The sequence below is a fragment of the Lithobates pipiens genome, unplaced genomic scaffold (genome assembly GCF_037356315.1).
Source record: "Lithobates pipiens isolate NorthernLeopardFrog02 unplaced genomic scaffold, aLitPip1_a1.2 Scaffold_8, whole genome shotgun sequence".
Classification (NCBI taxonomy): domain Eukaryota; kingdom Metazoa; phylum Chordata; class Amphibia; order Anura; family Ranidae; genus Lithobates; species Lithobates pipiens.
This window is the reverse complement of record NW_027507903.1, coordinates 594,795,352-594,821,007: the sequence shown is the minus strand read 5'-3', so window position 1 is coordinate 594,821,007 and position 25,656 is coordinate 594,795,352. Positions and strand designations below refer to the sequence as shown.

Genomic DNA, 25,656 nt, shown 5'->3' with positions numbered 1-25,656 from the left:
TCACAGGTGAATGGGTAGGGGTACATTGTACCCCATACTCATTCACATAGGGTGGGGGGCAGGTATCCGGGGGCCCCCTTCTTAAAGGGGGCTCCCGGATTCCGATAAGCCCCCCGCCCGCAGACCCCGACAACCAACGGCCAGGGTTGTCGGGAAGAGGCCCTTGTCCTCATCAACATGGGGACAAGGTGCTTTGGGGTGGGGGGGCCGCGCGGCCCCCCCTTCCCCAAGGCACCCCCCCATGTTGAGGGCACGCGGCCTGGTACGGCTCAGGAGGGGGGGGGCGCGCTCGCTCGCCCCCCTTTCCTGGCCGGCCGGGTAGCGTGCTCGGACAAGGGTCTGGTGTGGACTTTGGGGGAACCCCCACGCCGATTTTTTTCGGCGTTGGGGTTCCCCTTTAAGCCCATTCCAGGCGGCGGAGCCCGCGACGTCTCCTTCGCGGGCCCCACCTACCTGTACACGCGCTCGAAATGGGCGGATTTGCCTCCTCCTTACGTGGGCGAGTCCGTTCATTTCAAAAGTTGAGCGAACTGTTTGGCAAACAGTTTGCTGAAACAGTCCGCTCGTGTGTGGGCAAGTCCGCTCATGCAAATTTTATGCGGACTGTTTGCCGAAACTGTTTGACGAACAAGGTTGGGCAAACAGTCCGCGCGTGTGTACGCGGCCTTAGAGTCAGATGGCTTCAGACAGTGTTACTGTGTCAAGTATTTCTCCTTAGTTTAGGTAACCTATAATATTGATACTTTGCTCAGAGGTGGCTGAGGCTAGCATAAACTTTAAAGTGAAACTTCACTCTCTCAATCAACACTGAATATTTGCAATCCTTATGTTGCTAGCATTAATAAATAGATAGGAAGGTATACTATATTTTACTTGTTTTAAATGTTTTTTGTTAACATTTCTTCCTTCCTGGTTTTCATACATAGGAAAATTATGTCATTCATCATAAGGAGTCTTCAGGCGAGGAGGAGGGGCTTACCCAGCTAAGCACACCCACCTACCTGCATGCCTGAGCTAAGGACAGATAGAGTCTAGGAAGTAAATGGTACATGATGGATGGGGGAGTTTGCTTTGAATATTAAAAATGAATTAAAAAGTATTTTTGGTTTAGTGCTCAGATGTAGTGATGTTCAACTTTAAGTTAGCTACTAGCTTGTTTCAGAGCAAGGGTATGTTGCAGTTTGAAAATAATCAAATGATGCATTATATTCACCTGATCTCTGAGGGGTGGAACCATGGAAATTGTTGCCTAATGCCAATCCGGCATCGTAAAACACTCTTGCAGCATCAGCACCACCTCCCGCAGTGCAGCCAGTATCATATTTCTCCACTGAATCCCATATCTAATACAGAAGAGCAAAAATTATTTTTTATCAACATTAGAATGTGCATTATCAAAATCATCATCAACAAGTCTGTCACTATTGCTCCAATCATTTCATCATCAGTATGGTTTCCATCATCATCATTATCATCAATAGTTTTCTCATTGACATCGTTTTTACCATCATTATCATTACAAAGTTTTTCATCAACATTGACATACTCTTTATCGCCATCATCAATACCATTAACATCCGCATTCTCGTCATCATACTCCCCTAACCACCCTTGGTATGCACAATCCTTTTGTAACTTTTTATAAGGATCCTATTGCATGGTGAACTTTGCTTGCCATCATCATCATTACCTTCATTGTCTTCATATCATTACACCCACCTTTATCTAATCCTCCATCATCACTTTCATCATCACCACCACCATTACACTATCATCTAGCTCCAACCATTATGGTCATACTCTTCCTCATCACCAGCATCACCATCATTTGTCTCTCCATCATCAACGTCATCACAAACCTCTTCCCTATCACTACCACCATTATCAACAAACATTCATCATCCTCATCACCTTCATAATCACTTTATATTTATTACTACCTCTGCCACCATTACACTTACATTACATTTTTTCAGGGATATCAACACCATCACCTTCATCATCGTCTTCATCATTACTATTGCTTCCCACCAACCTAGGGCAGCACAGTGGTGCAGTGGTTAGCACTCTCACCTAGTAGTAAATGGGCTTGCTGGTTCAAATCCCAACCACAACACTACCTGCATGGAATTTGCATGTTCTCCCTGTGCCTGCATGGGTTTACTCCAGTTTCCTTCCACACTCCAATGCCATGCAGGTAGGTTAATTGGCTTCTGTCCAAAATTGGCCCTGGTATATGAATGGGCTCATTGAGGGCAGGGACTAATGTGAGTGTGCAATGTACAGGGATAGGGACAATTGTAGACACTCACTCAGGATGGACTGGTGTCTTTATTCAACCTTATGTAAAACCTTTTTATCATCAGCACCCTCATCCTCATCACTGCCCCATCAAACCCTTCATCAGAACCATCAGTCAGTAAGCCATGTGTTTTGGCTGCCTTTCCCTAGAAAATACACTAGCCCAAAAGTCTTTATCATCATCATTACCCCTATCAACAGAAACCATAATCATAACCATAATCATGTCTTCAACAAGTTTCTCTTTTCTGTATCATCATCATCATCCCAAATATCATCCCCTTCTTTTTCCTTCTCTTCTGCATTAGGCTAGGTTCACACTATAGCGATGCGGGAACGCCACAAATCCGCGGCGTTTTCCCGCATCGCATGACTCCCGCCGGCAGTTCACACTGCCCTATGCGAACTGCTGGGAGTGTCAATGAAATCATAATGACACCCCCAGATCCGTCCGCATATCGCAGTGCGATCTGCACACTCGCACAGGAATCGGATCGCATGGTGTGAACACCCATGCGATCCGATTCTGCTGCGGACCAAAAAAAGGGTCCCGTGCGAGTTTGCTGCAGGAGCGATGCAAATTCAGCCATACTATCTGTATGGCTGAACTTGCATCGCTACAGAGATCCGATGTGATTTGCACTGCAGTGCGGTGCGAATCACATCCGGATCTCCCCCCGCAGCAGTGTGAACCCAGCCTTACTCCTAATAATTGTTCTCAGCATCATTATATCTATCACCAGCCTGCTCATCACTGATAAATCTCCTTCATAATCAATATCGTCTACTCAGTCACCACAACCATCATTGTCAACCATTATCTTCATTCTTATTGTCAACTCTTTATTTTTCTGCTTTACTTCATCAAAAATCATCTTACCCCCTTATCCTTTCTCTTCTATTCTTTCTTCTCACCACTCATTTCAGTATGACTGTTATTACCTTCTTTAACACCATTACCATCATCCCAATTATAGGCACTTTAATGTATTATCACTATTCTAACCACCATTATAGTTGTATAAATATCTCAATTATAATATTTAAAAAATCTCTAATTTACATTTTGATTATCATAACAAATGCATTTGCCTACTAACATTAATCAGCTTACCTTGGTCTGGGATATCTTATATTTGCTATTTAACACAAAAACACCTTTATCCACGGCCACCAATCCCACACTGGCCTTGTGGTCAGCTTTCAGTCTAAGTTTCATAGAAGCTCCAGGATGTTGAATTGCATTGTCCCGATCCCTTTCGCCTGAAATCGTCAGCTGTGAGGCAGACCAAAGTTTTATTTGTATTGAAATAGGTTTAACAAAAGCACCCTGTTTTCACACAATCCATAATATGGTAAAGTAGATATAAACCCTAATTATATGACTTTTAGTTTGCTAAAGCACTGTGTATCATTAGGAAATGTAATGTTTTCTTAAATTAAAATATTATTTGCATTTTTTTTTATGTGGTTATTTGCTTCTCAGTGTTGCTGATCTCCACCAGCCTCCTTCAGCCACTTTTTGTCTACATGCCTTTGCTCTGAACCAGCTTCCCGATAGTGGCAAAGGTGGACCAATTGTATAATGTGTGATAGCATGGCTGTCTATAGTCTCCACAGGTGATGCATATATGACGTTGGAGTGTAACAAAGTGAAATTGCATATATGAATATTCAACAAAGCTTTACGGACTGCAAAAAGATAAGCTGAGAGAAATATTGGGACCTTCAGTGCTAGGTTTTTCATTAATATCATCGTAGGGTGATGATCACTTTTGGTTTATATCTATGGTACACAGCCTCATCGTGATACCGCACGCTCTGTCTGCCTCAGCTCCCGTATCGGTTGACACTCCCGGCTACCTCCATTGTCCGTGGCTGCGCCTCTTGCCATTCCATGACCCGTGAGTATGGGTACTCGTTTTGGATACATTGTTTTTGTTTCCTCCATTTTTTTCTCATTTATTATACAAACCTGACTAACTGTCGGCACACCATTTCTTGTCCCACAGATATTCATCATATTATCAGCTCCTGATGAGTGGCAATGTAGCCACGAAATGCGTAGAGCTTCAAATACTACAAATTACATTTAAACATGCAGTTTTACTAGACTCTGGAATGTTTTTACTTAATTCTATTGATTTTTACTGTGTGCAATATGCCTATATACAAGGTCAATGCTTTTGATGTATGAACTGTGGGATTGATGTTTTTGATGTGCAATACTTCAATATATTTACTATTTATGATGGATCATGGATTATACAATGTGTATCTTTGTGCCCTATGCTATACATTTAATCTATAGTTAATAAATTTATACTATTGATTTTTGTTGCTCTTCTGTTTTTTGCTTCCAAAATCGCATGCTTTGTCAAAGTCCCAACCTTTTATTTTTACCGTGCCAATAGGGATGGAGGCTTTTCGGCCTCATTTAAAGTCCCAACATTTTTCTTGCAGCTTAATGAACTACTAGAGTACTCAACAGTGCCCTGGTAGTTCATTGAGAACTACAAGCCGCCAGCCACAAAGGCTGTCGATATCTGTAGTTTTGACATTCACAGAACACTGGGAATGGATTACATGGCTGGGTGGACGGAGCCCCGCACTGCCACCACCATGATAGAGCTGCCTTTGTGCATAGAAAGCACTTCCTCTAAACTGTTCCCACAAGCTCATAATTGTCTAACCTTTTATGCTATAGAATTAACACTGGAAACACCTGAACCTGAAAATTGTATTAGGTGTCTTCATACAATTGGCCATATAGAACATGATTAGGAGTTGGGTTGACATTGGAAGTTGGGGTTAGGATTGGGCTAAGAGTTAAACTTGGGTTTAGACATATATTGGCAACAACATGTACATATTTGTGCATTTTGGATTTCTGGTGAAAAGCAACACTTTCAAAGCAGAAGAATAATTTTATATTGATTTCCAAGTTGCTAGAATTATTTGATGATCTGCTGATATCACAGATGGCAGTGCCCAACCAATATGATCTCTAATTGCTTCCTAGGACATTCTTACCGTTCCCATGCAGGTATCTTCTACATCTACCCAGACAGAGTCAGCCACGACTTCACGTTCTGCTCCATTTGTGACCAAATAATAGGCCAATATGCGGAAAGATGGGATGAACTCTGATGTCATTGGCAGCAGCAAAGTCACAAGGGATTGGCCTTGGGACCTATCTTGTTTTCCAGTTCTCATTATTCTACCTTTGCTTAGTATCTGTAGGTTGAAAACAAAATACATAAGTCTCTTTTTATTCAAATTTAAAATCATAAACTGGAAACCAAGTCCCAATTCACAAATTAGTATGCCTAGAATCAATATTTGTAAAGTCTAGCAACACATAACATGAAGTAAAAGAGCTTTTTGTAAGAATTCCAGCTTGGACAGCCCTTGGAATATCGGGCCTAAAGATATGCCACCACTGGCCCTCTAACAATTAATCCATAAGTTGAAGAAAATTTTCTTTAAGGAGAGGCAGCAACCTTGTCACTATCTAGTTTGCCTTTCAGCAAATTCATGCCACTTTAGCCAAAGACAAGCCGGCCAAAAGAGCTGGCGAGAGGCAGAGAGGTTAACGAATGGTATTAATGAAATATATCTAATTGTGTGTTGGATTTGTGAACACAAAAAATTACATTCAGTTTCGGACGTTGGTAGACTAGATCATCCAGTGAAATGTCAGATGTACAATGTCACCTCCAAAGTTTTGACATCTATCCCTCTCCACCTTCATTAAAGGCGTCTTAGCCCTGGTTCACAGCAGTGTGATTTGTCATGCGATTTGACAGTTCAAGAGCATATGACAACTCGGCAAAGGAACTATTGTAATCATTGCAACTCAAGTTGCAGCGACTTTAAAAAAAGTACCTGCAGTACTTTTTTGAGATTTCATTATGACTTGCATTGACTTCTGTCAAATGAGGTCGCAATCCGCAATTAAATGGCACTGATCAGGCGGCTTTAAAATTGCACTGAAGTAGCGAGATTTTAAAGCCACACTGGTGTGAACCAGGGCTTATGCACACACACACGTGACTTTCACTCCACTTATTACTTTCTGTGCAATATAAAAATTTATGTTAAAATGAAAGAAGCAACAAGAGGGTGGACTTGGGGACACATCCACCCATAACTTGGTGACAACCTCCAAAAACAGAACTATTCATTATAGATTGACCAACGATCTAACCCTCTTGTTGAGCAACATCAATGCAGCAACATGTAATTCTTTTTTGGTTAATCCATACAGGAATTTAAGTCCCCTTTCACACTGAGGCGGTGCGGGCGACGGCGGTAAAGCGCCGCTATTTTTATATGCGGCCGCTAGTGGGGTGGTTTTAACCACTGCTAGCGGTATAGCCGTGCTGCCCCATTGATTTCAATGGGTAGGAGCGGTTTAGGAGCGGTAAATACACCGCTCCTTCATCGCTCCAAAGATGCGGCTAGCAGGACTTTTTTCACCATCTTGCCAGAGCACCGCTCCAGTGTGAAAGCCCTCCGACTTTCACACTGGAGTGAAAGGGGCCGGTTTTTTCAGGTGCTACACAGGCACTATTTTTAGTGCTGTAGCGCCTGAAAACCGCCCCAGTGTGAAAGGGGCCTTAAAGAAGAACCTTGTGCAGAAGAGCAACTGGTGAGGTAGAAAAGCTGTCACCTAAAGGTGTCTGTACATACAGTAAACTTGTAGAGCACCTTAGGATCCCTGAAACCCAGGGTACCCTTTATTCCAATAGCGAATTCTACTACTAAAGTCACCCATGGGCTCTCTCCTGTACCAGTTGGACTTCCCTGTTGGTCCTGACACTTAACATTTTAGATTTTGAGGTGAAGGCTGTAGGTGCCTAATCTTTACCCACTCTACTAAACTTTTTTTTTTGTCACATTCTGTTTTTCAATTGGTGAGATTTCCCCTTACTTTCTGTTCTGACACCCATCAAATACACAGAAAGTGAAGGAGTGAAGCCAGCAACTAAAACTTGACTGAGGTCTACCGCTGTCACAATGAACAGCAAAGGTATAACTTTACAAAGAGATCCACCCTTTATCATTAAAAGTCAGTCCTTAAGGCCCAGCCCATTGACTTTGCCCTGGCTGAGATGATGTCATTATTCTGCTGCAGGGGGAGGAAGCATTTCCTCAGGTCTCCCTCAGAGATAAGATTGTATTTTGTAACAAATTGTAAGGTGGGAGACTACAGCAGGGGCTGATGTGTGATCTCTGAGTGTCAGGGTTGGCTTAGCCCTTCCTCCTCTGGGCTGGCCACTCAGCTGTCGGCTAATTGCCAGCTCTCTTCTCTTTCCCCAGTTACCAGCTGTTCCCGATGATGCTCGTCTGAACTGCCTATTTAAAGCCTTCCTGCTCACTTTTTAATTTGTCTTTGCGTTGGTCTCATCACAGGGAACCATCTCCTGCTGTTTGTTTCAAGACTGGCTTGCTGACATCCCACCTGGCTTCTTATCGTGCTTGCGGTTGCTCTCCTTGGATCCCTGACTTCCGGCCTGGCTGATTACCCGATCTGGTTAATGAACTTTGGACTGACTAACCGAACTGGCTATAGGACTCTGGCTATGCTTGAATATGCTTTTTTCTATTTACCTTTTTATTTTTATTAATAAACAAGTGTGATTTGATTGTACTTCTGTCTCAGTCTGTTTCATGGTTTCTGACACTGAGCTGGTGTCTCAGTCCAGAAAGTAGATGGTGACCCTCATACCTAGTTTATACTTGCACTGAAAAAGAATGGTTGAGGAGCATTTTCAAAGTTCTCTTACCACCCACTGCTGCAACTGTCACATGGTTGGCTGACAGCCCTATAAAAAAACAAATGTGTAATTTTGTGTAACATGGTGACTCATTCAAGGAAATAACAAAAAACAAGAAAAATAGCCCTGGGACTTTAAATGAGGTGAGAGAGGTTTAGCCAATGTCCACAACAAACACTGAGACAAAATCAATTTATTTGTTTCAAAATGTTATGCAACAGAGCGGCAACAACATTGATTGTGAGTTACCCGGCATAATAGCCAATGTGCACAACATAAGTGAAAGTACATAAATATACAAAGATTTATTACAAATGTTATACATCCGTGAGCAGCAATAAAACGTGAAAGTTGCTGGGTCAGTAAATACACATACACAATAAAAAATGTACATACATGTGGACAGAAACATAATGCAGACATCAATAATACCCAGCATGTACTGGCATAAAACAAGCATCAATAAAGCCCTATGCATTTCGCGAGACCCTGCTCACTTTTTCAGGGGCGGATGCATGAATGTTGTATCTGCAATGTAAATAATATCAGTAAATGTATGTTGTTGATAAATGGAGGCAGGCGGAATAATTGGCAAGAGAGGTCAAAAACAGACCTCATACTTACTGAAGGTCTGAGATAAATCGGCAAATGCTGGATATCAAAATGGCAGCCGTGTAGTGCATCCAGCTCGGGAGCTGAGGGGGCGGAACAAACAAAAGCCACAACAGGGGAACATCCGGAGGATCAGCACGGTCTGGATAGGAGTATTTCTCACTGCAGTCTCCACTTAGCACCTTAACTCGTGTCTTGAAAATGTCTGCAAGGATGCCCATATATCAGAGGGCATCATAATTGCAAAATGGGCTTAATGTATAAGGTTCTAAAATTAAATTTATATATACATAAAGATGTAAATAAAGTAATTAACCTTATTAGAGTATGTTGGTATGAAAGACTATCTAAAATATGAAATATGGTAAATACGGGTTACCCCACCCGGGTTTAATCAAAGAAGGGAGATTAAGGTCTGGTGTGACCCCTCTGACACCTCCATCCCTAATAATGCACAAAAAACAAGAAATATAGCCCTGGGACTTTAAATGAGGTGAGAGAGGTTTAGCCAATGTCCACAACAAACACATTTTGAAACAAATAAATTGATTTTGTCTCAGTGGTGGACATTGGCTAAACCTCTCTCACCTCATTTAAAGTCCCAGGGCTATTTTTCTTGTTTTTTTGTGCATTATTAGGGATGGAAGTGTCAGAGGGGTCACTCCAGACCTTAATCTCCCTTCTTTGATTAAACCCGGGTGGAAGACATCCATTCAGCCCACACACTGGTCTGTTGTTACCATTAGCCTTTGTCCACATTACATCTATTCGATTATCTACCTTTGGCCAGTTTTATTTGCATACTACTCCCAGGGGGCCTTGCTGGTGCTGAGCTGTTCCCCTTTCGGTGTTTGTCCTTTATGGTGGTGGTTTTCATCCAGCTCGGGGGCTGTGATGTGCATAGGTCAGTTCTGTTCCTGATCTCTTGCTGTCCTCCCCTGCCTTTTGACGGGGGTGGCCACCTGCACAGCGGCGCCATGTTTTCCACGCCCATACACTGACGTCTCCCTGACGTAATTGAGGTGTGGGCTGTGTGGGTCATCCTGGACGGTTGGGTGGTTGTTGTATCTGTGCACCCCCTTTGATGGTGGACGGTTTATGTGCTTCCATGCGTCACCACCCGTACATGATGTTGGGGGAGTAACCTTCAAGCCGTGTGGATATAGCTAGATGTTCAGCACGGCTGGGATTCTGATTCACAACTTTTTTGGATAGAGCAGTCACATCTCTAAGAACAAATTGACAACCATTGGATTTTTTACTCCGTTGAGGTACTACTTTCTTACTTTCTTGACACCTGTTGGGTTTGTTACATTGTTCTTATACACATGTAATACTTACCGTATATACTCGAGTATAAGCCGAGATTTTCAGCCTCTTTTTTGAGGCTGAAAGTGCCCCCTCGGCTTATACTCGAGTCACCGCTGTCTGACTGCTCGATCAGCGTATCGAGCAGACAGACGGCGGACATTAAAATTTAAAAGCCGCGCCTCCTTCTCCGCCTCCGCCTGTGATAGGCGGAACACTGAATTTCCCAGCAGTCAGTGTTCCACCTATCACGGACATCTGCTCATTCTCATACTACGGACGAGTATGAGAGGATGTCCGTGATAGGCGGAACACAGGCTGCTGGGAAATTGAGTGTTCCGCCTATCACAGGCGGAGGCGGAATTTTGAATTGTAGAATGGCCGCCGAGAAGAGCGGCGATCCATCGGCACGGCACGGGACGGAGGAGGCACGGGACGGAGGAGGCACGGCACGGGACGGAGGAGGCACGGGAAGGAGGAGGCACGGCACGGGACGGAGGAGGCACGGGACGGAGGAGGCACGGCACGGGTCGGAGGAGGCTCGGGACGACGGCGGCTCGGGACGGAGGCTTGGGACACAGGTAGGCTGGACACACACACAAGGCTGCACGGACACACACACACACACACACACACACACACACACACACACACACAAGGCTGCACGGACACACACACACACACACACACACACACACACACACACACACACACACAGGGATGGATGGATGGATGGATACACACACACACACACAGGGATGGATGGATGGATGAATACACACACACACACACACACACACAGGGATGGATGGATGGATGGATGGATGGATGGATACACACACAGGGATGGATGGACGGACACACACACAGGGATGGATGGACACACAGGGATGGACGGACACACACACAGGGATGGACAGCCATGTCTCACCCTCGGCTTATACACGAGTCAATAAGTTTTCCAGTTTTTTGGGGGTAAATTGGGGGCCTCGGCTTATATTCGGGTCGGCCTATACTCGAGTATATACGGTATATCATTTCTATATTGCTCCGTAGTCTCTCTGCCCATGCCAGCTTTACAATTATGTTGGTCTGCATTCATGCATTTACCATATTTCATATTTTAGATAGTCTTTCATACCAACATACTCTAATAAGGTTAATTACTTTATTTACATCTTTATGTATACATAAATTAAATTTTAGAACCTTATACATTAAGCCCATTTTGCAATTATGATGCCCTCTGATATATGTGCATTCTTGCAGACGTTTTCAAGACACGAGTTAAGGGGCTAAGTGGAGACCGCAGTGAGAAATACCCCTATCCAGACCGTACTGATCCTCCGGATGTTCCCCTGTTGTGGCTTTTGTTTGTTCCGCCCCCTCAGCTCCCGAGCTGGATGCACTACACGGCTGCCATTTTGATATCCAGCGTTTGCCGATTTATCTCAGACCTTCAGTAAGTATGAGGTCTGTTTTTGACCTCTCTTGCCAATTATTCCGCCTGCCCCCATTTATCAACAACATACATTTACTGATATTGTTTACATTGCAGATACAACATTCATGCATCCGCCCCTGAAGAAGCGAGCAGGGTCTCGCGAAATGCATAGGGCTCTATTGATGCTTGTTTTATGCCAGTACATGCTGGGTATTATTGATGTCTGCATTATGTTTACATATTTTCTGTCCACATGTATGTACATTTTTATATTGTGTATGCGTATTTACTGACCCAGCAACGTTTAAGTTTTATTGTTGCTCATGGATGTATAACATTTGTAATAAATCTTTGTATATTTACTTTCACTTGTGTTGTGCACATTGGCTATTATGATGGGTAACTCACAATCATTGTTGTTGCCGCTCTGTTGCATAACATTTTGAAACAAATAAATTGAATTTTGTCTCAGTGTTTGTTGTGGACATTGGCTAAACCTCTCTCACCTCATTTAAAGTCCCAGGGCTATTTTTCTTGTTTTTTGTGCATTATTAGGGATGGAGGTGTCAAAGGGGTCACACCAGACCTTAATCTCCCTTCTTTCATTCAAGGAAATATAGCCGTGCTGCAACTGTAAACTAAACACTAGGCTTATGGTTGAGGCCCGCTATTCCCATTCAAAAACTAAGTTTAGCTGTCAAAAAAACACAGGCATTACAAAGACAGAGGCATAATGCCTGAGCTAAGATGTCTCTGTCCTTTTGTAGAAGATTAGAATAAGACATTTTCTTTGAGACGTACCAACTACTTGGAAGTATAATGCCCCGTACACACAATCGGACTTTCCAACAACAATACTGTGGATTTTTGTTCGAAGGTTGTTGGCTCCAACTTGTCTTGCATAGACACGGTCACACAAATGTTGGCCGACAATTACGAACGTGGGAACAGGGTGACATACAAGGCGTACAACGAGCTGATAAAAAGTAAGTTCAATAGCCACCCTTTGGGCCCCTTCTGCTTGATTCCGAGCATGCGTGAACTTTTGTGTGCGACGAACTTGTGTACACATGATCGGAAAGTCAGACAACAAAATTTGTTGGTGGAAAATTTGAGAACCTGCTAACCAACATTTTTTGGTGGAAAGTCCGACAACAAATGTTCAATGGAGCATACACGCGATCGGACTTTCCGCCAACAAGCTCACATCCAACATTTGTTGTCGGAAAATGTTAGTTACACATAATTAGCACGTATATGTCCATCATTTGAAACATTCTGACTCTTTGGGTTTGTCTACATTAAGAAAGAAATTTGAGCCTATCATAGTAATTTAAAAATGAAACATGACACGGATGGTATTTACAGATTCCTTACTATGTAATTGAAATGGGTGATCTGGTTCTGAACTGCTGGGTTGTTGTTCCGGATAATGAAGTTGATAGCAGCATTTTCACCAATGTTCAGTTCTCCACCAGCAATGCTGAGATGCAGATAATTACCACCACGTGGTTGGTATGCAGTGGCTGTCATGGAAGAACTTGCTTGTAGGGTAGGCTGTAATCTTGGATCATCTGTTCTTGCCTTATAATAGAAAAAACAATCAAGACAAAACTATTAAAAAGAACAAACAAAGATTTCAAGTAAAATAAAAAGCTACAGATCAAAGGCAAAAACTACTATGGCCAAAACTTTTTTTTTAGTTTGTGTCTAATTGGAAATATTTTTCCTCACCTTCTATTCCAAAGACACAACAGGAAATAAGAAGAAATCTCCAAAGACGGAAATATCTTAGACAATTTTCATTAGAACAGGTGTCCCTATTGAAAGATTTCCCTTCACCTACTTTTCCAGTGACAAAATGTTGGATATTCCATGTGTCCTGATTCTGTCCTAGAGATTCTCCCTAACAGCAATAAACTTCTGAAAGAGATTCTAACCCTTCTCCACTCTATCCAAGACTGAAACATGTTTTGGCTAGGGATACACTTTTAAATATTGCCTAGAGATTATTTGTTTCAAGTAATGATAGAAAATATTATATTTCTTTTATTATTATATAATTGGTTCTGTATAAAATATTTCCAAAAATCGTGTAGCTTTTCCATCAACACGTAACACGCCCAAGAATAATGGCTCATCCTATTACGGTTGCCGAACCCCCAGGCTTGCTATATGGCTATCACTTTAGATGTCTGGCTACCCTAGAATGGCCATGGTCACCTCTAGGCTGAGTTGTTAGGTAAGATCTTTTGCACAGTGATGTCTACATTCCAAGCTAGTGCTCAATCATACAAGGTTTCTTGATCTGCTAGTACATGAAAGACATACTCTTAAACCCAACTGAAAACAAATAAAACTGTGTTGGACTGGGGTCTTAGCATACTCCAATTAGCCCAACCTCAAAGTGTGTGTATTTTTTAGTATACGGTCAACACTTTCGCATCTATCAAGAGTTAGTAGTCCCAGAAAACTGGCTTGGCAGTGACAATATGATTTAAGAAGTAGGATGGTCATGAGCTGTATGAATAAGGCTGCAAAATTTCTGGGTAGGTGGTTTGGGTCTACTGTGTACCATCTGAAGCTTAATCAACATTAATTCCTATTGTATAAAAACTCCATTAGTCAACTTAATAGTTTTGCTAAAGGATGGTAATTGCAAAACAGATCCCCAATGATTGTTAATAGTGGTGCACTGAAATGAAAATTCCGGTGCTGAAACCAAAAATTCAGGATGCACTTGCCCGAAAACCAAAACCGAAATGGACAGTTTTAATTTTTTTTTTTTTCTTTACATTTAATTAATGTGGCTGGCTTTTTTGCTTTGAAGTCAATGGAACACAATTTTACATTGTAGTCAATAGGGGGCGTTTTTGCATTAAAGTCAGTGGAATGTGATTTTCCATTGAAATCATTGGGATACGATTTTGCATTGCAATCAATAGGGGGCGTTTTTTGCATTGAAGTCAATGGGACGCGATTTTGTATTGAAGTCAGTGGGAATGCGTTTTTAATTTGCAGTCAATAGGGGGCGTTTTGGCATTGAAGTCAATGTTACATAATTTTGCATTGAAGTCGATGAGATGCGATTTTGCAGGATACCATTATCGGCACCTTTTTTTTCTATCAGCAAAATGCAAATAACCCTATTTTCGGATGATAATTTTTGGCAGCTGATATATCGGTGCATCCCTAGTTGCTAATCTAAGTACTTTTCTTTTTGTTTTTTGTCTTTTTATTTAATTTACACCATACATGTCTACATTATTGTGTTATGAAACTACTAAACAAGATCCAAACTATTGTATAAAACATTTAAATTGTTACCGTTATTTCAAGTGAGCTTATATCTGCACGGGTATTGATGGTCAGCCGGACAGTTCCATCTTTCAGTGTAACCCCTCTCACTGACCCTGGTTCCGCCACCACAGGGACACGGTGTGCTGGAGTCCCATCTGGGTTGGTGACAAACACCTAGGATAGATAAATAGATGACAGGTATGCTGAAACACAACAGTTTTATCACAGATCTTTCTACATAAAAAATCTCTAATATTTACCCAGCCATCAACAATTATACCTTGCCATCACCAGCAAAAAATTGCTACTTCCATTTAAAATATTACAAAATATTCCAAAATAAGACCAATAGTAATCGGGACATCATGAAAGGGTCACTATAATAATGGTTTGGGGTCAATTTATTTTGAGTTTTTTTTTTTTTTTTAAGGTTTATAAGTTTGTAAACTGTTGGTTTCTGGTTTTTGTAGCTATAAATATGTTTTAGTTCACAAAAAAACTGTAATACATGACTAAGCCTTGCCAGAAGGTTTAGCGAAAAAGACAGTACAGCAGATTAGCTTGCTTTGCTATAATGATCTGGGGTCAATTTAGTATTCGGTTTTTTTTTTTTTTAAAGTTTATACCTTTGTAAACTGTTGGTTTCTATTTTTTGGTAGCTGTATACAACCTTTAATTAACAAATAAACTGACAAATACATGCCAAAGGCTTGCCAGAGCACTAGGATTTAGCTAATGAGACAGTACAGCAGGGTAGCTTGCTTTTCAGATCCCCTTATCTGATTTAAACTTACATTCAATTTAAATATACAATAAACTCCCAATATATTGTCTTACCATTAGATCCATAGGCATTCCAGGCTTGAAAAATTTGGAGGTTTTGGTATAGAGAACTTTGTACGGGGAGTTCACCATGTAGATGTCACTAAGCTCAGTTTCTACCATATCACTGCCTGCAATTAAAAACACAAAATTGATGCCAAAATACATTAGCTATATAGGAAATTAAGCTAAAATTATTACAGTGGGACAAAAATGTATTTAGTCCACCACCAATTGTGCAAGTTCTCCCACTTAAAAAAAGTTGAGAGGCCTGTAATTGTCATCATAGGTATACCTCAACTATGAGAGACAAAATGTGGAAAAAAATCCAGACAATCACATTGTCTGATTTTTGAAAGAATTTATTTGCAAATTACGGTGGAAAATAAGTATTTTGTCAATATCAAAAGTCCATCTTGATATTATGTTATATATCCTTTGTTGGCAATGACAGAGGTCAAACTTTTTCTGTAAGTCTTCACAAGGTTGTCACACACTGTTGCTGGTATGTTGGCCCATTCCTCCATGCAGATCTCCACTAGAGCAGTGATGTTTTGGGGCTGTCGCTGGGCAACACTGACTTTCAACTCCCTCCAAAGGTTTACTATGGGGTTGAGATCTGGAGACTGTGTAGGCCACTCCAGGACCTTGAAATGCTTCTTATGAAGCCACTCCTTTGTTGCCTGGGCGGTGTGTTTGGGATCATTGTCATGCTGAAAGACCCAGCCACGTTTCATTTTCAATGCCCTTGCTGATGGGAGGAGGTTTTCACTCAAAATCTCAGGATACATGGCCCCATTCATTATTTCATGTACATGGATCAGTCGTCCTGTTCCCTTTGCAGAGAAACAGCCCCAAAGCATGATATTGCCACCCCCATGCTTCACAGTAGGTATGGTGTTCTTTGGTTGCAACTCAGCATTTTCTCTCCTCCAAACAAGACGGGTTGTGTTTCTACCAAACAATTCTACTTTGGTTTCATCTGACCATATGACATTCTCTCAATCCTCTTCTGGATCATCCGAATGCTCTCTATCAAACCTCAGATGGGCCCGGACATGTACTGGCTTAAGCGGGGAGACACGTCTGGCACTGCAGGATCTGGTGGTGTAGTGTGTTACTGATGGTAGCCTTTGTTACGTTGGTCCCAGCTCTCTGCAGGTCATTCACTAGGTCCCCCCGTGTGGTTCTGGGATTTTTTCTCACCGTTCTTGTGATCATTGCAGCCCCAGATCTTGCGTGCAGCCCCAGATCGATGCAGATTATCAGTGGTCTTGTATGTCTTCCATTTTCTAATTATTGCTTCCACAGTTGATTTCTTCACACCAAGCTGCTTGCCTATTGCAGATTCAGTCTTCCCAGCCTGGTGCAGGTCTACAATTCTGTTTCTGGTGTCCTTCAACAGCTCTTTGGTCTTCACCATAGTGGAGTTTGGAGTGTAACTGTTTGAGGTTGTGGACAGTTTTTTTTTTTTTTTTTTAATAAAAAGCCAGTGGCGTGCAAAACACACCCAAAAACTTCCACCCGGTGCCAAAAAAAGTGCACACACATAAAGAGTGAAACACAAAAACGTGCAATGGGTGTACCACTGTCCTCCACGAGGAAGCACCTTAGCCTGATCCCCTGGGGTCTTAGGCTCCAGATGGGGACTGAGGTACTATACTTGGTCCATCTGGCCGAGACCAGATGACCCCTTTCTCTGGAAGGTCTTTTGAAACAGACCCACCCAAGTACTCGGTTGAGGCTCCTCCGAAGGGAGACCCCCCTGAGAGAGAGAGGTCGAACCCAGCCAAAAGGCCTATGTCCACCCCCTCCCAAGACTTTCAGGGTTGGCCCGAGGACCGACACCCTACTCATCACACTGTGACAAACTGTGACAACACCAAACATAAAAATACAAAAAAGTGACAAACACGGGGTTAAATAAAAAGAAAGTGGGGGGAAAGAAGTGGGAGAGTGAGTGAAAAGTGATCATTGTGCAATACAATGGCCGGCCCTCCGGCCAGGAATAAAAATTTCCCCTGGTCCTAGCCAAAAGGCCCAGGCCAAGAGGCAAGTGTGAAAAACGTGTGTTGTGGGGAAGTGACCATGGTGCCACAAATCAAAGTGATTTCTCACAGTGAGGTTGTGGACAGGTGTCTTTTATACTGATAACAAGTTCAAACAGGTGCCATTAATACAGGTAATGAGTGGAGGACAGAGGGGCCTCTTAACCACTTAAGGACCGCCTCATGCCGATGTATGTCGGCAGAATGGCATGGCTGGGCACAAGCACATACCTGTACGTTGCTCTTTAAGTGCCCAGCCATGGGTCGGGAGAGTGCCGCCGGCAGCGCGCTCCCAACCCGGTCCTGAGCTCCGTGACTTTGGCCGCGGGACCAGCAGACCCGATCGCCGCTTGTGTCCCGCCATCAGATCACAGAGCTGAAGAATGAGGAGGGGTCTGTGTAAACAAACCTCTCCCCGTGCTTCCTACTGTGGCTGTCACCGATCGTCTGTTCCCTTTTATAGGGAAAGACGATCAGTGACATCACATGACAAGCCACGCCCCCCTACAATTAAAAAAAACACATAACATCATACATAACACCTACACTGCCCCCTAGTCATTACACAGGAATCAGTGCATTTAAATAGCACTGATTGCTGTATAAATGACAATGGTCCCAAAAATGTGTCAAACATGTCCGATGTGTCTGCCATAATGCCGCAGTCATAATAAAAACCGCTGACCGCCGCCATTACTAGGAAAAAAAAAATATTAATAAAAATGCTATAAAACTATGCCCTATTTTGTAAACGCTATAACTTTTGCGCAAACCAATCAATAATCCCTGATTGCAATTTTTTTTACCAAAAATATGTAGAAGAATACGAATTGGCCTAAACTGAGGAAAACAATATGTTTTTTATATATTTTTGGGGAATATTTATTATAGCACAAAGTACAAAATATTGCATTTTTTTCAAAATTGTCGCTCTATTTTTGTTTATAGCGCAAAAAATAAAAAACACAGAGTTGATCAAATACCACCAAAAGAAAGCTCTATTTGTGGGGAAAAAGGATGCTAATTTTGTTTGGAAGCCACGTCGCACGACCGGGCAATTGTCAGTTAAAGCAAAACAGTGCCGAATCGCAAAAAGGGGCTTGGTCCTTTGGCTGCAAATTGGTCTGGGGCTTAAGTGGTTAAAGAAGAAGATACAGGTCTGTGAGAGACAGAAATCTTGCTTGTTTGTAGGTGACCAAATACTTATTTTCCATCATAATTTGCAAATAAATTCTTTCAAAAATCAGACAATGTGATTGTCTGGATTTGCTTCCACATTTTGTCTCTCATAGTTGAGGTATACCTATGATGACAATTACAGGCCTCTCTTATCTTTTTAAGTGGGAGAACTTGCACAATTGGTGGTGGACTAAATACTTTTTTGCCCCACTGTATATGCAAATAGCTTATTCAAAAGTAAAAAGGGGACTTCTGGGTACATTACAGACCTTGAAGTAAATGCCTAACCTACCCGCTTTATAATAGATCACATGGCCTTTAACAAACCAGAATACCTATCAATGAACAGTAATGTTTTGGTATTTTCCCAGAAAGCCTTCGTTTTTTTAGATGTTTATATGCATACCCCAGGAGGAATTGCCTAAAGTCTCTTTTTATATGTCAGTGATGTTACTTTACTTGCCAACTACAGTATATCTGGCCGTTTTACTAATGAGATTCAGTGAGCTTAAACAGTACTGTTCATGGGTTTGCATGCTGCTCTTAAAAAAAACCTTGTCACCAACATAAAAATAAATTGCAGGTAAAATCACCAAAAAAAATCAAATGTTTTAAATTCTTCTGCAATCTGCAGCATTTTTTTATCTTTCCAGATTTTTTGTTAATTTGGAAGGTATATTTTTCGACCACTCCAGACAAGAGTCAGTTCTATAATAAAGCCACAGTTATTTCTCTGCCACATTATTGCCCTCTTCTCTTCTGGGAATGCCTACTGTATGTGCTGGCCCAACTCCTTTACCCCTCTCCTCACCTCCCTACATAACCTTTTATGCAGTTGCTGGTAAGTGAATAGGAATACTGTAGTGTGTACCTTGAGTAACAGTTTTGAGTTTGCTGGGGTTGCTGACATCACATCCAAGATACCAGCACGCAACAGCAGTCCAAGACCTTTTGGGTGTTTACCATGTATAAAATATTTCCACAAATTGTGTAGCTTTTACATCAACTTTTACAGGTAAATAAAATGCATTAAATATGTTAAATTCACATATGAGAAGACTGTTGCTGAAATGAATGGTCTGGCAACTAGACATGTGCATTCGTTTTCGTCCGTTTTTGACAAACGATAACGAAAGCACAGAGTCCGAAAAACAAAAGATCCGACATAAATAAATGTTTTATTTTCGTGTTCGTTTTGACACAGTTCGATACAGATAGGAGATTCAACGTGACTCTAACAATAACAATCTGTGTCTATGGAACTTGTATCATAACAGTCCATTCATTCACACAGAGGCAACACGACTTCCAGCATGACTTTGGGAGGCAACTTGGACACGACTTGAGTGTGAATCACAGCGCGACTTACAACACGACTTTAATGTTAAAAAAAAAAAAAACGGCATACCGGGCCCTTCAGGTCTGGCGTGGATTTTAAGGGGAAACCCGTGCCAAAAAAAAAAAAAAAAATGGTGTGGGTCCCCCCCTCAAAATCCATACCAGGCCCTTCAGGTCTGGCATGGATTTTAAGGGGAACCCCACGCCAAAAAAAATGGTGTGGGGTCCCCTTCCAAATCCATACCAGACCCTTATCCGAGCACGCAACCTGGCAGGCCGCCGGAAAAGAGGGGGGGCCGAGAGAGCGTCCCCCCCTCCTGAACCGTACCAGGCCACATGCCCTCAACATTGGGAGGGTGCTTTGAGGTAGCCCCTCAAAGCACCTTGAACCCATGTTGATGAGGACAAGGGCCTCATCCCCACAACCCTGGCCGGTGGTTGTGGGGGTCTGCGGGCGGGGGGCTTATCAGAATCTGGAAGCCCCCTTTATTATTATTATTATTCACGATTTATATAGCGCCAACAGTTTACGCAGCACTTTACAATGGATAGGCGGGACAACACAATTACAGTACAATACAAAAGGTATAGGAGGGCCCTGCTCATAAAGCTTACATTCTAAAGGGAGGGGGTGGTGGTACAAGGTAATAGCTGCAGAGAATGATTTGATTTTAACAAGGGGACCCCCAGATCCTGGCCTCCCCCCCTGTGTGAAATGGTAAGGGGGTACAAAGTACCCCTACCATTTCACCAAAAAAGTGACAAAGTGTTAAAAATGACAGGAGACGGTCTTTGACAATTCCTTTATTAAAATATTCTTTCTTCCTTCTTCTTTTCTTCATCCTTCGGTTTTTTCCTCCATCTTCTTCTTCCTCTGATCCTCTTCTTCCTCCGATCCGCTTCTTCTTGGTCTGGTGTTCTCGTCCGGCACCTTCCTCCACGGCGTCTCATCTTGGTTCACGGGCCGCTCCGCGCAATGGGAGGCTCCCGCTGTGTGACGCTTCTCTTCTTCTGACAATTCTTTTATAACGGAGGGCGGGGCCACCCGGTGACTCCGCCCCCTCTGACGCATGGCACGGGGTTCCCCTTAAAATCCATGCCAGACCTGAAGAGCCTGGTATGGATTTTAAAGGGGACCCCCACGCCATTTTTTTTGGCACGGGGTTCCCCTTAATATCCATACCAGAGCCGAAGGGCCTGGTATGGAATTTCGGGGGACCCCCACGCATTTTTTTTTTCTTAATTTTTTTTTTCTTAATGCTAATGCTAACATGACCTGTGTGCAATGCAAATAGCCTTAAAAAAAAAAAAACCCCATAGAAGATGTACAACATTAGAATCCAACTATAGCTTGTAGTCAAAATATTCGACCGGAATGTATGATTACAGCATCATAAGTGAGCTTCACTGCTACGTCGAATCTTCTTTAAACATTTCGACAGACGCCATAAGCCTTCAATGACAGATTCGGCCGTAATTAATTCGGATTTTCAGAGGAATGCAATTTTTTAACGAAAAACAAAATAAATAAAAATGAATTTCGGGAGTAACTAAATAAATGTATTTTTCGGATGAAAACTACAGTGCCTTGCGAAAGTATTCAGCCCCCTTGAACTTTTCAACCTTTTGCCACATTTCAGGCTTCAAACATAAAGATATAAAATTTTAATTTTTTGTGAAGAATCACCAACAAGTGGGACACAATTGTGAAGTGGAACGAAATCTATTGGATATTTTAAACTTTTTTAGCAAATGAAAAACTGAAAAGTGGTGCGTGCAAAATTATTCGGCCCCTTTACTTTCAGTGCAGCAAACTCACTCCAGAAGTTCAGCGAGGATCTCTGAATGATCCAATGTTGTCCTAAATGACTGATGGTGATAAATAGAATCCACCTGTGTGTATTCAAGTCTCTGTATAAATGCACCTGCTCTGTGATAGTCTCAGGGTTCTGTTGAAAGCGCAGAGAGCATCATGAAGACCAAGGAACACACCAGGCAGGTCCGTAATACTGTTGTGGAGAAGTTTAAAGCCGGATTTGGATACAAAAAGATTTCCCAAGCTTTAAACATCCCAAGGAGCACTGTGCAATAGACATGTGCAGAATAAAATATTTCATTTCGGAATTTCGTTTTCGTCCGAAAAATGTATTTATTTTGTTACGGTACTCCCGAAATTCGTTTTTATTTATTTCGTTTTTCGTTCAAAAATTGCATTCGTCCAAAAATCCACATGAATTCGGGTCGAATCTGTCTTTGAAGGCTTATGGTGTCTGTCGAATGTATAAAGAAGATTCGACGGAGCTAGTATATAGCATACTTCGTGTGAACTTTAGAACCCTATTAAAGTCTATGGGACTCCAACGTTCAAAATCTAAAGTGCTAATTTTAAAGACTAATTTGCAAGTTACTGTCCTAAAAAGTGTTTGGGGACCCGGGTCCTGCCCCAGGGGACATGTATCAATGCAAAAAAAAGTTTTAAAAACGGCCGTTTTTTCGGGAGCAGTGATTTTAATAATGATTAAAGTGAAACAATAAAAGTGTAATATTCCTTTAAATTTCAAACGGTGGGGGGGGGGGGGGGGTGTCTATAGTATGCCTGTGAAGGGGCACATGTTTCTGGTGCTTAGAACTGTCCCTGCACAAAGTGTCATTTATGCAGGAAAAAAAGTCCTTTAAAATCACTCGCAGCTATTATGAATTGTCGGCTCCGTAATACAGAGAACACTCATTGAAAGTCATTGATCAAAAAAAAAAAAAAGCGTGGGGGCCCCCCAAATTCAATTACCAGACCCTTCAGGTCTGGTATGAATATTAAGGGGAACCCCGCCTCAAATTTAAGAAAAAAATTGACGTGGGGGTCCCCCTAAAAATCCATACCAGACCCTTTATCCGAGCACTCAACCTGGAAAAGAGGGGGGACGAGAGAGCGCCCCCCCCTCCCTCCTGAACCGTACCAGGCCACATGCCCTCAACATTGGGAGGATGCTTTGGGGGGTCTGTGACCCCTCAAAGAACCTTGTCCCCATGTTGATGAGGACAAGGGCCTCATCCCCACAACCCTGGCTGGTGGTTGTGGGGGTCTGCAGGTGGGGGGCTTATCAGAATCTGGAAGCCCCCTTTAACAAGGGGACCCCAGATCCCACCCCCCCTGTTTGAAATGGTAAGGGGGTACAAAAGTACCCCTACCATTTCACAAAGAAAGTGTAAAAATAGTTAAATAAGACAAACACACTTTTGAAAAATTCCTTTATTAAAAAAAAAAAAAAAAAAAAAAAGATTCCAGCGGTGGTAATCCACTCTTGCTATCCAGTGACGGACGATCATCTCTCCGGGGTCCAGCGATGGCTGATCTGAATCAGCGCAGCGAATCCATCCATCTTCTGTCTCCACGGAGGAGACACTGCAGGCCTGACGTTTCTTATATACGGAGGGCGGGGCCACCCGTCACCTGACCCCGCCCCCCTCTGACGCAAGGGGAAACCCGAGGTTCCCCGTGACGTATGGGTGACCCCGGCCCCCTCTGATGTAACGGAAACCTGCCTGTGTTACATCAGAGGGGTGCGGGTCACCCATACGTCACGGGGAACCCCGGGTTTCCCCTTGCGCCAGAGGGGGGCGGGGTCAGGTGACGGGTGGCCCTGCCCTCCGCATATAACAAACGTCAGGCCACCGGAATCCCCGCAGTCTCCTCCGTGGAGACAGAAGATGGATGGATTTGCTGCGCTGATTCAGATCAGCCATCGCTGGACCCCGGAGAGATGATCGTCTGTCGCTGGATAGCAAGAGTGGATTACCACCGCTGGAGTCTTTTTTTTTTTTTTTAATAAAGGAATTTTTCAAAAGTGTGTTTGTCTTATTTAACAATTTTTTACACTTTCTTTGTGAAATGGTAGGGATACTTTTGTACCCCCTTACCATTTCAAACAAGGGGGGCCGGGATCTGGGGGTCCCCTTGTTAAAGGGGGCTTCCAGATTCTGATAAGCCCCCCGCCCGCAGACCCCCACAACCACCGGCCCTTGTCCTCATCAACATGGGGACAAGGTGCTTTGAGGGGTCACAGACCCCCAAAGCATCCTCCCAATGTTGAGGGCATGTGGCCTGGTACGGTTCAGGAGGGAGGGGGGGCCGCTCTCTCGTCCCCCCCTCTTTTCCTGCGGCCTGCGAGGTTGCGTGCTCGGATAAAGGGTCTGGTATGGATTTTTAGGCGGACCCCCGCGTCAATTTTTTTTTTAATTTGATGCGGGCTTCCCCTTAATATCCATACCAGACCTGAAGGGTCTGGTATGGCTATTAAGGGGGAACCCCACGTCAAATTTTTAAAAAAATTTGACGCAGGGTTCCCCTTAATATCCATACCAGACCTGAAGGGCCTGGTAATTGAATTTGAGGGACCCCCACGCTTTTTTTTTATTTATTTTTTTATCAATGACTTTCAATGAGTGTTCTCTGTATTACGGAGCCGACAATTCATAATAGCTGCGAGTGATTTTAAAGGACTTTTTTTCCTGCATAAATGACACTTTGTGCAGGGACAGTTCTAAGCACCAGAAACATACGCCCCTTCACAGGCATACTATAGACACCCCCCCCCCCCCCCCCATACGAAATTTAAAGGAATATTACACTTTTATTGTTTCACTTTAATCATTATTAAAATCACTGCTCCTGAAAAAACTGCAGTTTTTAAAACTTTTTTTGCATTGATACATGTCCCCTGGGGCAGGACCCGGGTCCCCAAACACTTTTTAGGACAGTAACTTGCAGAATCTTTTCTCTCTGTCAAATCTTTTTTCTCTGTCGAATATTTTCTCTATATAATCTTGGACTAATAGTGGTAAGGTTAGGCACATTCAACCACAGGTTCTATAGACACAGATTGTAATTGTCAGAGTCACGTCGAATCTCCTATTCTATATCGAACTGTTGTAACAATGAAAAGGAAAATAAAGCATTTATTTATGTCGGATCTTTCTTTTTTCGGATTCTGTGCTTTTGTTATCGTTTGTCAAAACGAAAACGAAAATAGCAGAAATTCGAACGAAAATGTATTCGGACGAAAACGAATGCACATGTCTACTGTGCAAGCGATCATTTTGAAATGGAAGGAGTATCAGACCACTGCAAATCTACCAAAACCTGGCCGTCCCTCTAAACTTTCAGCTCAGACAAGGAGAAGACTGATCAGAGATGCAGCCAAGAGGCCCATGATCACTCTGGATGAACTGCAGAGAACTACGGCTGAGGTGGGAGAGTCTGTCCATAGAACAACAATCAGTCTTACACTGCACAAATCTGGCCTTTATGGAAGAGTGGCAAGAAGAAAGCCATTTCTCAAAGATATCCATAAAAAGTCTCGTCTAAAGTTTGCCACAAGCCACCTGGGAGACACACCAAACATGTGGAAGAAGGTGCTCTGGTCAGATGAAACCAAAATCAAACTTTTTGCCCACAATGCAAAACGATATGTTTGGCGTAAAAGCAACACAGCTCATCACCCTCAACACACCATCCCCACTGTCA

General features: G+C 42.7%; 1 protein-coding gene across 1 annotated transcript in view; it reads right to left on the bottom strand.

The window, feature by feature from the left end:
- The window catches only part of LOC143961248 (venom factor-like), a 205,025-nt gene that overhangs the window by 129,541 nt on the left and 49,828 nt on the right, over nt 1–25,656 (bottom strand). Inside the window, exons 10-15 of the mRNA XM_077470483.1 lie at nt 15,586–15,701; nt 14,776–14,922; nt 12,826–13,032; nt 5,335–5,538; nt 3,416–3,577; nt 1,214–1,343 (exon numbers count right to left, since the gene is read on the bottom strand). Coding sequence (XP_077326609.1) covers nt 1,214–1,343; nt 3,416–3,577; nt 5,335–5,538; nt 12,826–13,032; nt 14,776–14,922; nt 15,586–15,701 — 966 coding nt within the window. The remainder of the gene's footprint in view (nt 1–1,213; nt 1,344–3,415; nt 3,578–5,334; nt 5,539–12,825; nt 13,033–14,775; nt 14,923–15,585; nt 15,702–25,656) is intronic.